The following is a 14,956-nucleotide window of genomic DNA, read 5'->3' as shown; positions in this document are numbered from 1 at the left end:
CATGACTGGTTGCGAACCATAGCACAGATTCCCTATCCTCCAACTACCTACTGAACGGTTTAGAAGATCGGACACGACTGCAATGAGTACTGATTTTAAACAGCGTGGCCAAAATCGTCACCGCTGAATACGCAAATTGGTACTCTCATTACTCGCATCGCTCGCATTCACGATTAGTGGCCCCGGTAGTTTAAGCTGTGATTACAACTCTATACTAATAGAGATCGCTGACTGTGATCGTGTCCGCGCGGTTTCCGTTTACACGAGACATTAATACAGCGTATCACAGACAACTTATAGGAATCTGTGGTTTAATGCGAGTCGGTAGGCCTTGCAGTATATTTCAGTAATTTCAAGTGATAATGGGTAAAGGTAGAAAATATAGGCCAAAGAAGAATTTTGCTGAAAAACGCCGCGATAAACAGAAGGTAAAAAATTTTTCGGAACTGATGCGGCTTCTGATTTGATTTGGAGGTTAAGTTTACGGTATTTCGATATTGAATTCGGCAAATGTCACTAAAATTCATCCTTCTACCCTCCGCAAGCATGTTGCTATTAGAATGAATTTTTATTGAATATTTGACATGACAATCCTTTTCTCTGGAAGCTGTACATTTTTTACCCAACAGCAACTTACAATCACCGTGACAGATGGATTTTCGAAATAGATTATAACGAGCTAAATCAACTTGTTGCAGAACAAAGATGAATGGGATAAAAGGCCGCAGAGATGCTATGAAGAAATAATCAGGGAGAATGTTGATTTTGAAAATTATTACAAAACCCAAAATATTGTTCCTAGCGAAGAATGGTACATTTTTATGAACAAGATGCGGGAAAACCTGCCGGCCGCCTTTCGAATAACTGGTTCCAAGGCAGAAACGAAGGCACTGCTTGATATAATTAAAGGGGATTTTTTCAATGAGATCATCAATGTAAAACGAGAAAATGAAGAGGAAGAAGTCAAAGAGAAAGAAAAACTTTATCCAAAATGCCTTCCGTTTTATCCAGATTCTTTGGCTTGGCAGCTTCAGTTGACTCGTAAGGATATTCGAAGGTCTGAGGCATACTTTAGGCTACATAATTTTTTGATTGCTGAAACAGCTAGCGGTAACATAAGTCGCCAAGAAGTAGTGAGCATGATTCCTCCCCTCGTTTTGGAAGTCAAACCTCAACATAAGGTTTGATTTTATCATCATTTGCTGATACACTTATGAAGAAAACCAATTCCTTCAGCTGAATGCATTTCAATCAACTCTAAACGTTTGTAATCTTTCAGGTTCTCGACATGTGTGCTGCACCAGGTTCAAAGACAGCTCAGTTAATTGAAATGATACATTCTGATGAGAGCAACCCACATCCTGGTGAATATATGCTCATACACAATGAGATCAAGTCATTTTAGGAATAGTAGCAAGTCGGCTTTATCATTTTTGCCTTTCATTAAAAATCCTTCCATTAACCAATAGTTTTGCTACTTTTCTTGAATTTCTATTGTCACCGCTAGTAGTGGAATTTAATACTTTTTACAATGTTATCCATGTGTCCCTTGTCAACAGAGGGATTTGTAATTGCCAATGACGTGGACAACAACAGGTGCTACATGTTGGTGCATCAAGCTAAGAGATTGAACAGCCCAAATATTCTGATTACAAATCACGACTCGTCAGTAATGCCTAATTTCAATGTTGCCAAACCAGATGGCACGACAGAAAAGTTAAAGTAAATAGACTTGTCTCAGAAATACCTTTCCAATAGCATAATTGAGTAATACACTTTTCGATTCCATTCAGGTTTGATAGAATTCTTGCTGATGTACCTTGCAGCGGGGATGGAACAATGAGAAAAAATCCAGATATTTGGTGCAAGTGGAGTCCTGCGAATGGAAACAATCTTCATGGGTGAATGTTTACTTACTTTGCACGAATTTTCTCGCATAGCCTTAAAGTTGAAATTAAATTTTGTCATTCATCGTTTACTTCTCGAGTTTTCATGAGTCAAACAAATTCTTGTTCTCCACTAGAATTCAATACAGAATAGCCCAGAGAGGACTGGAGCTCTTGGCAGTTGGTGGAAGAATGGTTTATTCCACATGTTCTCTTAATCCGATAGAAAATGAAGCTGTTATTCATAGAATACTTACCGAAGTTGGTGATTCTGTTCGATTAGTTGATGGAAGAAATTTAGTACCTGGTCTGAAATGCAATCCAGGTTAATATTATCTTGCGACCTGTATTACCTATCTTTGAAACGATTCAATTATTACTTACAATTTATAAAAGCACCCTCAATAGTTTTTAATTTCGTTTTATTCTCTGCATTTATTCTGATAGTAATTTTTTTGTTTGTCAGGTGTAAGCCATTGGACTCTTGCATCAAAGAACTTACAGTATTACAAAACGTGGGAAGAAGTTCCTGAGCAATGGCAAACTCAAATCCGACCTCATATGTTCCCTCCAAATGCAGCGGATGTAGATAAGTTTCACCTTGAAAGGAGGTGTGTACTTCTAAATTTTTGATATTCGTTTTCTAATCCACTGGTAAGCTGCAATTCAATTTGTGTAAACTGAACGCTTTCAGTATGAGGATATTGCCACATCATCAAGATACCGGTGGATTTTTTGTGGCAGTATTGGAAAAAGTTAAACCACTTCCATGGGAGAATAAAGAGGAAAAAATGGAAGTAGGTTCTGAAAAGCCGTCAACCAATGATGCTAATACTGAATTGAGTTTGGAAGAAGAAGCAGAAAAAGAAGAAGCAAACCTCAAAGCTACTGATGGCAAAAGGCCGTTAGAGGCAGAAAAAAAACCGTGGGGTCCTCAAAGAAAGAGGAAAAGGATGGTTGGATACCGTGAAGATCCTTTTGTTTTTTTCAAAGGCGATAAGGAGGATGTCTGGCCATCAATCAAGTAAGTTTTAACAAAAGTAATAGGAATAACGGAGTAGAGATAATTTGAACGTGTGATGAATTTCGATGGTGAAATTGAAAAAAAATAGTGATAATACTCTTTCAATTACAGAGAGTTTTACAATATATCAGATAACCTGGACCCAACATGCTTGTTGGTGAGGTGTCACGAGGGGAAAAAAAAGAACATATACTTTACCTCACCAGCTATACGCGATATCGTAAAATTGAACGAAGCTAAAGTGAAGATGATCAATACAGGAGTGAAAACTTTTGTTCGCTGTGACAATAAAAACATGAAGTGTGCTTTTAGACTCGCTCAGGAAGGATTAAACAGTCTCTTTGACTATATCGGCGAATGCCGAAAGGTTCGAATCTCAAAGGACGATCTAGTGATGCTTTTACAAAATGACAACCCCAATACTCCACCTGAGATATCAAAATTGAGCCCAGATACACAAAGTCGAGTCCAAGATTTTGGTAGACATTATACTATGTATTTAAAGACTTACGTCTTACCTTAAACATTAATTTGTAGTTGGAATATCTTTCAATTTAGCAACTGGAAGCTGTGTACTGATTTATAAAGAAGAATTAATCGAAGAAGACAAAAACTTGAATCCTTTGGAGTTGGAGATGGTTGGGTGGCGAGGTACCATGTCGTTGAGAGCCTACGTGCCCACTCATGACGCAATACATTATCTTCGACTCTTAGGAGCAGATTGCTCTAAATTTGGTAAGATTTTATCAGACATATCATGAGAAACTAGAATGTGTAAATTCGTTAATATTTCGTATTTGTTCGATGGTAAAAAAAAAATAATAATAATAAGAATAAGAAGTTACCTATACAGCAGTAATTACCGTTTTCTAATCTCTACATACAGAAAAGAATAAGTTCAAAGAGAATCAGAATGCAGAGACATCTAACATAGAACTCGACAATGGGGAATCTATGGAAAAAGACGATACGACTGCAAATGGAAAAGAACTGGAGGATAATAAGAATGAGGAAGAGTCAAGCAACAATACATCTTAACAGACGATCTTGTGCATATATCATTTGTTATCTATGAGCTGCCGACTGGGAAAAAGCATATTATTCCAGGTTTCAATATTGTTGAATTTTGACAGTTTTTCGTTAACTTGACAGTCAATATCGTTTGTTTCTATTCTAAATTCATTTAGTTTTAATATTGTATTCTAAACTTTGAATTCTATTTTTTAATCGAATGAATGCAGGATAGTAAAGGATAAGGCAGAGAAACTTCTCCATAACGTTCAGAATTTCGTATATGGGATGTTTTTTAGAAACAATAAACTACGTGATGATAATTGATAATGACAATGGTTTTTTCGTTATTCACTTTCTGTGAACAATTTTTAGGAAACTGTATTACAATATTAACAATGTTTCATCCTTAATTGATATCATTTGAGCACAAATTACCCTTTCGAATTATTAATCAGCCTGTGTTGCTGCTCACAATATTTGAACAAGCGTAAAAGTACGTACGTATGTATAATTATTGTACGTGCAACTGCGAGAATGTTATAAAAAGTTTATGAGCATGGTCGGAAGTGTTATGAATTTATGAAATGAAAGTACCAAATCGGTAATTTCATGTTGGACTAACAATGAAGTTCTACGTAACATACAGAAAAGCATTGTGCTTCATACGTCTCAGTTTTCAACAGTGAGTATTCATAAGGTCTGACTGATTTCCCTGTCATTCAACTGTGAGAATAAATAACATACATGTACAACGTACGGGACGGGATCTACTGTAAACGAGATATTTTAATGTATACGTACAAATATAGCGTAGAAACATTAAAATTCTATAACAAATACATAAACTATAAAATAAACAAGATTCGAAAACTCTTCATACACTACTATACATGAGGCAAAGGTTGACGCTAGTAATCCCTGCTAGTTGGCGAAGTCAATTTTCCGCCAATATTTTGCGTGTTCGATGGGGATTTCGAAGCTGTAAAAATAATTGACCAATCTTCACAGTTGGAAATTTTGAAACGTATATTTAAAAAAAAATTAAATAAATATAGGTAAATACCAATGTCACGCGACGATAATATAAGTTTATCATTTGTACTTTTCTTTCTTTGCTTCAACTAATATATTCAACGTTAACTTACAGCTTTTGTTTGTCTTATTCCGCGGATTATTTGTACAGGGTTGATCTCCCATGAGATGATCTCGCCATTTATTCCGATTAATATGTAACTGACATAGTGGACATCTTTCGCATCCTTCTATTGGCTCTGCGACAGCGTACAGACAGATTATGTATTTTGCGCATGCGAAATTTTATCTTAAACCCATATATCTGGAGGAACAGTTATACTCACTAGTACATTTGTCACTTTTTGAATGTCGCTTCAAGTCTTCTATGTGTACTGCTTGTTTACATGTATCACATTTGCTGTAATTATTTCTCATATCGCATTCGTCTGGTAAAGAAATTGTTTTGATCATTCGCATGTTCTGTAATTTATCTCATTTCAACCTTTTTTTTTTTTTTTTTTAGTTTTGTCACAGATTTCAAATACACACACTGTGTATACTCACTTAGTAAATGTAGGTTGACGTACGAAACTTCGACAACTTGTTTACAAGCCTCGCATCTCGTCAACATTGGACAGGTCCTCCAATAATGTATATTCAAACCTTCCTCTGAATATACCTGACCTTTCGATAAACAAAATATGCACATCCTGAAAATTAAAGAAAAGCATTCTTCGATCAGTTCTGCCAATTTAAGCAGTATTTTGTTACATTAAGCAAGATGTCACAAACATTCCGAATAACTCATTTGCTATTCTGCAAAACTCAGAACTCTGTATACTAACAAAAAATACTAACTTGTCCCCTTTGTGATCGCTGCTGTTGTCCGATGGTGATGTAATGCTGATAGAACTACTAGTACTAACAACGGGACTAGACCTTGGCGGAGATTTAGCAACGCTAGCTTCGTTATTTTCTACAAGCTTTGTGTGAACTGGCGTCGTGGTTTTCTGACTAGTTTCTAGATCTTTCTTTCTCTGTGAAGAAAAAATCAAAAAACCAATACGTTGAGAGTTGGTGAGTTGATATAAAAAAAATTTTGCAGATTTCCTACGCGCTTATAACATTATAAATGCGGAAAGTAGTTACCTGAAGATCGACTAGATCAAATTCATGGAATAATTGTCTGTAAAGGAGATTTCTCCTAGTGATATCATCGTCTGGTGGTAGCTGCTTTCTCACAAGCCTTGGATTCACTTTATAAACCAATACCAATACTCTTTCCGATACTTTTCTCACAGCTTCTGCTGGATGATGCAGTCCAGACAGGCCAAACTCCGACAATGTTCGGCAAGTCAAACCGCTAAACGGATTAATTTGAAGATTACCAATTATGTAATCATCAATAATTGTAACTATTTTATCTGTGCTCAATCTCACCTTACCTCTGTTTGTCCGTAGATATTCCGTGATTCAATATTAGCTGCTCGACCATTTCTAGTCTACTCAGAGCTAATCTTTGATGCGTACTACTGTTCACAGGCCTGCTAAGATGGACCGGTATAATATGCAGTTCTCTGACACACTTGCAGTCTGCCATACTGAGAATAGTGTGAACAGCCATATTATGGATCCTTGGAGTAGTATCGCCTGATTTAGTCAGGAGCTCTGGCAGCAATCGATCTACACTGCGAGCAATTTCAGCAGATGATACTCTGAAGTAAGAAAAAATAAACTAATGAAAAGAGGTATGTCACTCTCTATAAGGGAGTGAGTATCGTCAGCTATCAAAGTAAGTCACATTTCTTTATTTTCGTAATAAAGTTTGTTGCTGATAAATTAACTCTTTGTGCTTACCGACCCACAGCAAACTCGGTGAAGAATACCCTGATTAACTGAGCTGCTAGACTGTAGACACTGAAAACTTTGTCTCTAAGCGCTCTGTGCAGCAGCAAAATAGCCGCCCTTGCTGTTTTGTTTGCTGAATTTTTTGAAACTTCAGAATCAAATGTCCGCAATTCCTCTTTGAGTTGCATTAATCCCTCTTCTTTATCAGTAAATTGCTTGGAATAAAATTTTTCGACCTAAATAAAATGAAGGGGTTTGTGATTATAATAGGCCTATAAAATTTTTCAAACGGTTGAAAATGTAACTGAAGATAAAAGAATTACCATTTCCATTCCAAAGACGGATATTGGTAGCGCAGCCTGTTTCTTCTCTCTGTCATTAAGTTTCGATGTTACTTTTGTACTGTCTGTACTGTCCAAGTGACATTCTCTCGTAAATTCGTTTGTATGTGAGCTAAAAGAAGGTATTAATTTTAATAATTCTGAATAAACAACACTATTTTTTGGATACTCACTGCCTTAGCGCAGGTATAGTTCGTTCCTCGTAAGCCTCGTAGCTGGATCGAAGCATTGGTCCAGCTGACTTGGTTTTTCTTCTGAGAGAGCCCTTGGTGCAACCATTTGTTCTTTCTAATACACCACTTGTCGGGTGATCCAGCACCTCTGGTCATATAAAATTGATTTATAGCAAGAAAGGCAAAAATGTATCCAAAGAAAATAACTAATGTGGAAACCACTTTTATCCACGAATTTATAACTGCGCCAAGATATCACTAATATTTCTGATGACTTGCGAAATTCTTCAGAATGTAGAAACAGTAAAGCTCTTCTTCATATAGACCATTCAATAACTGGTTCTATCTGTTGAATCTTAACATTGTTTTCCATTCTTACCCGGACTACTAGGCTTTTGATGAAGCGGTGACGGTGGTTGTTGATGAGCAGGACCGGTAGGAGACAGGGCACCGTCTCGGCTTGGCGGAACGACTAGTCTTGGTGGCGAAGTAATGTCTTCAACCACTTGAGCTGCCGTTGCAGATACAATTGCGTCAGCTGACACTGGCTCTTTCCCTTCTATGATGGACTCGTCATTTTTTTCCAGTGGCTAGGTGGATAGTGTGACAATGTTATTGATTTTATTTTTGACAGCTTACGGATGTCTGCAGAATTTCTTGTACTGTCGAAAAGATTACGTACGCCATGAACTTCGAGTAAATCTTCAATTTCTAAACTTTGATAGACCTGCTGTCTGTACTGCTGCGCTTGAGCCTTCTTCACTTTTGCCTTATCGTAATCTTCCAGTGCGATAGCATATTTCTTTTCCAATTCATATTTACCAAGACGTTCCCCGGCTTTCCTTAGATTCTCCATAGCCACTTTTAACTTTGACGCGTATTCAAATCTTTCTTCTAAAGATTAGAAACAATGATAAAATTGAAATAATCAGGAAGTAATTCAGAAGTACTAACATTGAGATACACAATGCATGTAAAGTAGGTTCAAAATATCATTTATATTAATTCAATTTGTAAGATTGAAGTATATTCAAGGCTACCTTCAGCCGCCTGCAGCTTTTTCGTTTCCATTTGTCGTATAATTTTTGCCACTTCACGGTCAACGTACATTTCAAAAGCGAGGTCATCATAGGGTGAAGTGTAGTGCGGGTTGTAAGGTGCATCACCTTGACCGCAGTATTCCTGGCCGTAGGGTTCACCAAGGATGTTTATGGCTATTAGACCCACCTGAAAAATATAAATATAATGCTATAGGCAACCTGATTGAATTTACATTACCTACGTCAAAGTCTGTACTAGATCTAGCAGAGTTTGTAGAAATTATACTGTGTAAATTTATACTTATTCACTGATGTAAATTTCTTTTTTGTTACTCTGAAAAATATCTGCCATTTTTTACCGAAGTTTAACAAATGGACTGAAAGTTTGTAAACTGGCCCGTTAAAATATTGCAGTAAAATTTTACGATTTTGCGGTGTGAGGAAATATCTTTTCTTAAGAACATAGAAATCGTAAAATGATGAATATATATACATAGAACGTCTAAGAATTTCAGTGAAAGTCAAAATGTTTTTATCTCTGGAAATCACGGGCTGAAATTTTTAGTTGCCTGAATTTACATTTAAACGGTACATATTATAATATTTTGATGCAGCTTAGTAATTACAGAGAAATTTTTGTTTATTATTTGACTTCACGATTTTCGAAAAAAAAATACCATCGAAAATATGCCGTATCAGTTTTCAGATTGTCTTTCAAATCGCTTTTGCTAAAATTCATACCTATAGTAAGTGAGTTATTATAATTCAGACGGTTTTAAATCTTTCAAAGATTTGCGTAGCGCGTGATTCGGGAATATGAAAGTAATCACTTTTAAAATTGAATTACTCTGAACGTTTATCGATCGATCCTGGACCTGTACATACGAGGTTCCATGCAGACTCGCAGTCACTGTAGCACTCTTTGAAAAATAGATTAGTCTGGAACTTAAAGAGTAGATATTATAGTCCACACGGCTATTTTGAAAATTATTTTAGTGCTGTGCCTGAAAAAATATATGACTTTTTCTTTTCTCTTAATTTCACGGTTTCGACGTATTATTTTAAGTCGATTGATTAATTCATTGCCAAGATGAATGATATGACATTATCTACATCTCCAGTGGGTAGGTAATGTAAATATAAGATTATTAAAACGACCTGAGATGACAGAGCGTCTTGGCTCATCCTTATAGCTCACAATTTACTTGTAACGTCATATACGTGAATAAACGTATATATTATACTACATAGGCACGTATTGTATGCTTCCTCAACTACGATTAACATGGTGTTTGTGAACAAATTACTCACACGATTAAAATTTAGTAACCATAGGAATAGTTGTGATGTGAAAAGTTGGCATATTTAACTGTGAATCAATGAATTAGAAATGTGTGGAAATTAAAGTACAACTTTCTTCTATCTTCACATATTAATATTTCTTGAGAAGAACGTCTTACACGTACTGATCTCGAAGCTATTTAACTTATCGTTAGTGAATTTTGATTCGACTAATCGAACTAGTGGTATGATTAAGATAGACTGAAAACGGAATTTGGCAAAAAGGTATCTTTTTTTTTAAACCGTGACAAGATTTGCTTCTATTTTTTCGATTTTTACAACACCGGTGTTATATTTGATGAAAAATTTACTGTATGTTTGGCTTTCAGATGGCAATAAATTGACAATAGCTTTTATCGGTAAAAAGCAATGCAAAATTATAGCAGTTTCACAATCACCGCGTAGATACGGATGTACGTATATGTATACCTATATAGGTACGCGTGATATACCTTATACGGTTGAATGAATAAATAAGAATTAAATTGCAGGCGTGTCGTCATTATTGCTACCCATGGTCATTCGTAATCTTAGATTTGTCCGTCGGTATAGCGATTACGCGTAGACAACTGTTCGCGGTAAATTTAACAATAAGTGAAATTTCATTTCAACGCCCCCGCTGCACTTTGTCGAGTTTACCTGCTCGTGAACATTGTGGGCATTCTTGTGCGGTTTATGCAGCTTGAGTTTCAAAGTGGCAGCGTCGGTTTCGGGAAGAGCGACGCTCTTCAACTCCCTGCTCTTGTATAGAGTCGATGCGTTATCGGACAACGTAATGTACCCCAGATAATTGAAGTCCGTTGAATTTGTACCATTCGTCTCCTGTGACGTCCATATCTCCAATTTCTCCGCTGAAAGAAAAGTTGTTTTTCTACTTCAGTTCTCTACGTCCGTAGTTCGTTGAGGTTCAAACTATTTGTGTTATAATTTTGATCGATGCCAAGTACCCTTCGATTCTTTTGACTTGACTTTCGCAAATTTCATAGATAGAGTTCGTTAATTATTCGCAAAAAATTCATTTGCTTCATTTGTTTTATGCTGCGTGTGAATTGGACTCACGTATGAGGTATTGATGAGCCAAAACTTGTATTCTCGAGAGCTTGGTCGGCCCGTGAAGTCTAAGAACGAGTTCTTGAGGGTATCCACATCTTCGACCGCTCTGCCACCCGCGCACCGTCGGTCCGTGGACGTTAAGCTCCAAGGAAGAGTGTCGATCTTCCTCACCTGCAAGGAATCATGCTTTAACTTCCACATTCAGAATCAGAATTTCTGAAAAGAATCTTTATTTTTAGCTAAAAGGTTTTTCGCCCGCTTTACGTTTTTATATCATGTATGGTAAATATTGTGCACAGATGTATTTCTGTTCACAGACGTAGAGAAAAAGTACCCGGTCGATCGGGAAATGAGAAAACGGTAGATCTAGGAACGATGATGTCGTTGATAAATATTTAAGATAATTGAAAATTCGTACATAAAGCTGAAATTCATTGAACGGTAGTCACGTGATGTGGACAGGCGCTTATTATAGTCTATGGAACACATCGATTTCACCATTGAAACTCAATCCGTAGCAGAAAGAGAATATTATATATCAATAGAGTAGCTTGGATAACTGTAAAACTGTGAAACCGGATAAACCTGACAATTAATATTAGATCGTCTTAATCCAAAACTAATGTCAATTTTGGTACCTACTTTGATTTCATTCAAATTTATCTTGAACACTAATTTTAAAGAAGGATTTTGAGGATGGTGGAAGAGAATGTACGTGTATATATGCAGATGTAGCTATGAATCAATGTGAGAATAGAGGTGCACGTGGAAAGAGAAAACGGCATGCTTTTTTTTTTTTTGTTACACATTCATTCTTTTACGCTCCCTGTCAGAATATGTCTCTGATTTTTAACATATCAAAATGTTTGCAAATTCCGGCTTGAGAAAAAACGAGGCCGGTAATCACGAAACAACTTCTTTCAGGCAGACTCCAGAACCTCGTGACTGCGGGAAAATCAATGTCACCAAATCTGTGGCTGATATAAGGGTTGCATCGAGAATCCTCACGTCTCATGACAATCCAAAAAGAAATTACACAACCATCGTACCTATAATGCGAACCGATGGAAAAGTTTTGTGGTTGGTTCATAGTCAATCTCTATATTTAATCTTCTTTTCAATTTTCGAAAATCACAAAAAAAAATTTTACGAACTTGCAAGTTTTTACTCACTCGTGGCATAAACAACGGTGAATCCTATTTTCCTCGGCATTATGGACGGATGAGTGAGGGTTCCGGGCGAACCGTGAGACAAGCACTTTATAAGCCACGGCGACAACTTATACGGTTCGAAAAGAAAAAAGAGTTAAAAATAGATAACGAATTTATCAATCAAAACAGGAAATTTGAAAACGCACAGCCATTTCAAAGCGCAACTTGGGGCTGACTGGTACGCCGTTGAGGCCAATCATCCCCCTTTCGTTCCGTTCAGTACGCAACCCGTCGTACGTCGCTGCGATGCGGCGGGTCATTCGCGAGCAGACTGATCGCAAAGGCAAAGTTCAGCTCCAGAACGGCGCAAGCCGACGGACCGCGGCAGCACCGTGACTATGGACGTTTCTCCGTCCGATGTCTGTATCTTCCTGTCTACAGTGTGGCGCAAAAAAACCCCGATTCTCGAGCCTAAGAAAAATTATTCATACATAACGCGAGCATGTTTTACGCATTTTTTCATGCGTATTTTCCGTGCACAAAGTACCCGTTGTTATGACGGTAGAGTGAGTCGGCAAGTGCGCATTCGCGGAGTACAGAAAAGACCACTTTTGAGTCACAGGAGTAGAAAGTGGTCTTTTCTGTACTGCGCGCATGCACTGTCGCAAACAACTCTGACATTACGCGGCCCTAACCTCAATCTCGTGCTTCGTTAAAAAACGCGTAACATTCTTTCGTTATATAAAGAATCGTGTACAACAAGGAGGCAACGGTCTTTTCATATCGCAGAGTCGTAATATTCGACTTAGCTACGACTCATATTGCAAACTTATACGCTCGGCCTGAAAAGACCGAGTTTGCCTCTTTGTTACACAATATACTGTTAAAGAAAAAAGAGATTTTATTTGTATAATGCATATTGCGTAAATTCGCATAACATTCGGATACCAAGAAACTATAATATATTGTATTCGGTCGACTGTATCGGCATTGATTTTTAGAATAATGTACATGCATATGCAGTTTATACGTTTGGAAGGGTGGTCTCCATGTCGAGTGTAATTAGCAGTTGTCACGTTGCCGAGAGTCAGCAGGAGTGTGCTCCCCATTCTAATTACCTAATTACTTGCGAGAATCGTGGGGCTGTTGTGATAATATCTTGAAGTTTATTTTCATTTTCACTGCCGCCTAATTTTGAAGTTATCTCGACCTTTTGTGGGTTATGGAATTTTTTCTACAGGTCTTGTATTCTATAAGATAATCTAGTACCTAATTCAATAGCAAATTAAAATTTTTAAATATCAGACCCGTGTAATAAGATCGTAATATATTTGAAAGATAAATGTGAGTTTTCGACGTCTTTTCATTCATTCTGTCGTTCGCAATTATTCATATTTTATAAACATTTTTATTCGCACAAATCTCATACCTAAATTGATTTGGCAATAGGAGAATCGAATTAATGCGACTGAGAAATTTTCTTTCTTTTTCCGACGTGGTCTGTAAATCTTGTCCAACTCCAGAATAAAACAATTTCAGAGTTATTGGAACGGTTGAAAAGTGAAATAATCTCTGCAGCGGATCATGTTTCGGGCCAAATCGTTGCGGTAGTAAACGCTATTGTAACTGATCGAGCCAAACTGTAAAATGAGCTGTCCTTTTTCATTGATACTACATAATGTAATCCAGTCGACCAAAAAACAGCTCTGTAATCTTATTCAACAGTGTATCGTGTTGATAATGAAATACTTGACGAACTTGTTTTTGTGGGAGAGTGGCGCAACACGAATAATATAACTTTTTGGTCCACCCCGTGATCATACATTTTGCGTGCGACCCGTGTGGTATATGCTTCCCTATCAAGCATAAGATATATATCGCGAATATTCATAGAAGACGAGACAAGTTTTTAACTCGAGGAACGACAGAGTCATTCAGCATGAAAAATATACTTATCTATATCAGATTTCGCTATGTGGGCAACTGTACAATTTCGTACTACATGACCGCGGAATGAAAGCGAGAACTATCATTTAAAGAGGTTTATACTTATAGCTTGCGGTATTACATAAGTCGTGATATGAATAAGTGAAAATACATGTAGAATTATGAAAATAATTTTTTTTTTAAATACTTATAATTTATCCAGTGACAACAAAGTGATTGAAATCTTGTTATAGTTATACATGCTATAAACGGCAAATACCAGCTCATAACTGGCTGCGAATCTCCGAAGCATGTCTCTGAGAGCTCCAATTGAAATTACAAACTGTTGAACACAATGTGCGGGATTGTTCCTTTGTTCTCATGTATATAGTATGTATGGATGTACACGAGTTTCGGATCAAATTCGACATCTTCGGTTAATAATTCGGATGAAACGCTCCCTGTAATTTCGTAATGGATCAATAAATGGCAGGCACGTGACGTCAGAGGGTGCGCCGAGGGTGCGGCGGCTCTTATTCCCGACCAGACGATACCTACCTATGTTATATCCATGTATGTCCACGCGTCTGTGCAATTGTAAGCCATGATGGACTTGGAGTAAAATCTATTTTCGATGGGTTGAAAAATACAATTCAGAGAGTACAATTTACAGGATCTCAACTTTTTATTACCAATTACAACACGTACATTACAGGCATGGTCGATTCGTTCAATTTTGGTAAATCTATGCAATCCTTTTGCGATTCCAGGATGAGGACCGGCACACTAGTCACTGATTCACAACAATACACGAGATGTAACGAACAGATACATTGTCTCTTAATTGAGCTGATTGAAGATCTGTAACAATGATCAACAGTTACCTTACATAACGACCAACAAAATACCTACATATTTTCTGCTGGAAATCTGTCGTAAAATAAGTTTCTCGTTATAGGTATGGACACAAACTGAATTTTTCACAGAGACTATCACTCATTGAGCCAAGCAATCCAATAAATAAATTTGGCAAATAGCAGCGCATTGTAATTTTCATTTGAATGTTTTCCGTATCCTGAGAAATCTAAATATACCGCGAGAAATTGTTTAGTTTCTGTGTTACCGATCGATTATCGAATTTTGTC

The 14,956-nt window shown here is 37.0% G+C and overlaps 2 protein-coding genes across 2 annotated transcripts; one reads left to right on the top strand and one right to left on the bottom strand.

Moving 5' to 3' along the window:
- The first annotated feature begins 149 nt into the window (after nt 1-149).
- On the top strand, nt 150-4,251 carry LOC124300281 (tRNA (cytosine(34)-C(5))-methyltransferase). The gene is made up of 11 exons (XM_046754197.1): nt 150-428; nt 699-1,181; nt 1,280-1,364; nt 1,560-1,722; nt 1,794-1,901; nt 2,024-2,211; nt 2,353-2,497; nt 2,581-2,910; nt 3,022-3,389; nt 3,469-3,645; nt 3,797-4,251. The coding sequence occupies exons 1-11, from the start codon at nt 363-365 to the stop codon at nt 3,946-3,948; spliced, it is 2,265 nt and encodes a 754-aa protein (XP_046610153.1). The 5' UTR covers nt 150-362; the 3' UTR covers nt 3,949-4,251.
- A 441-nt stretch (nt 4,252-4,692) lies between these two features.
- Nucleotides 4,693-12,195, bottom strand: LOC124300280 (centrosomal protein of 104 kDa). The gene is made up of 16 exons (XM_046754196.1): nt 11,907-12,195; nt 10,741-10,905; nt 10,321-10,532; nt 8,341-8,527; nt 7,983-8,194; nt 7,680-7,890; nt 7,301-7,448; nt 7,110-7,239; nt 6,796-7,022; nt 6,384-6,653; nt 6,088-6,301; nt 5,797-5,975; nt 5,503-5,648; nt 5,283-5,384; nt 5,070-5,195; nt 4,693-4,903 (listed from the first exon to the last, which is right to left on the bottom strand). The coding sequence occupies exons 1-16, from the start codon at nt 11,944-11,946 to the stop codon at nt 4,833-4,835; spliced, it is 2,640 nt and encodes an 879-aa protein (XP_046610152.1). The 5' UTR covers nt 11,947-12,195; the 3' UTR covers nt 4,693-4,832.
- Nucleotides 12,196-14,956: the final 2,761 nt, after the last annotated feature.

Source organism: Neodiprion virginianus, chromosome 3, assembly GCF_021901495.1.
Source record: "Neodiprion virginianus isolate iyNeoVirg1 chromosome 3, iyNeoVirg1.1, whole genome shotgun sequence".
Taxonomy (NCBI): Eukaryota; Metazoa; Arthropoda; class Insecta; order Hymenoptera; family Diprionidae; genus Neodiprion; species Neodiprion virginianus.
Note: the sequence above shows the minus strand (reverse complement) of the source record. Positions and strands in the feature narration are given on the sequence as shown.

Excerpts from the sequence above, each read along its gene's own strand:
- LOC124300280 (XM_046754196.1), bottom strand. The coding sequence starts at position 11,946 with ATGCCGAGGAAAATAGGATTCACCGTTGTTTATGCCACGA. Across the intron at positions 10,533-10,740 it reads GGCTCATCAATACCTCATAC|CGGAGAAATTGGAGATATGG; the intron begins GTGAGTCCAATT and ends CTTTTCTTTCAG. Across the intron at positions 6,302-6,383 it reads ATATCTACGGACAAACAGAG|CGGTTTGACTTGCCGAACAT; the intron begins GTAAGGTGAGAT and ends TAATCCGTTTAG.
- LOC124300281 (XM_046754197.1), top strand. The coding sequence starts at position 363 with ATGGGTAAAGGTAGAAAATATAGGCCAAAGAAGAATTTTGCTGAAAAA. Across the intron at positions 1,902-2,023 it reads AATGGAAACAATCTTCATGG|AATTCAATACAGAATAGCCC; the intron begins GTGAATGTTTAC and ends GTTCTCCACTAG. Across the intron at positions 2,212-2,352 it reads TGGTCTGAAATGCAATCCAG|GTGTAAGCCATTGGACTCTT; the intron begins GTTAATATTATC and ends TTTGTTTGTCAG.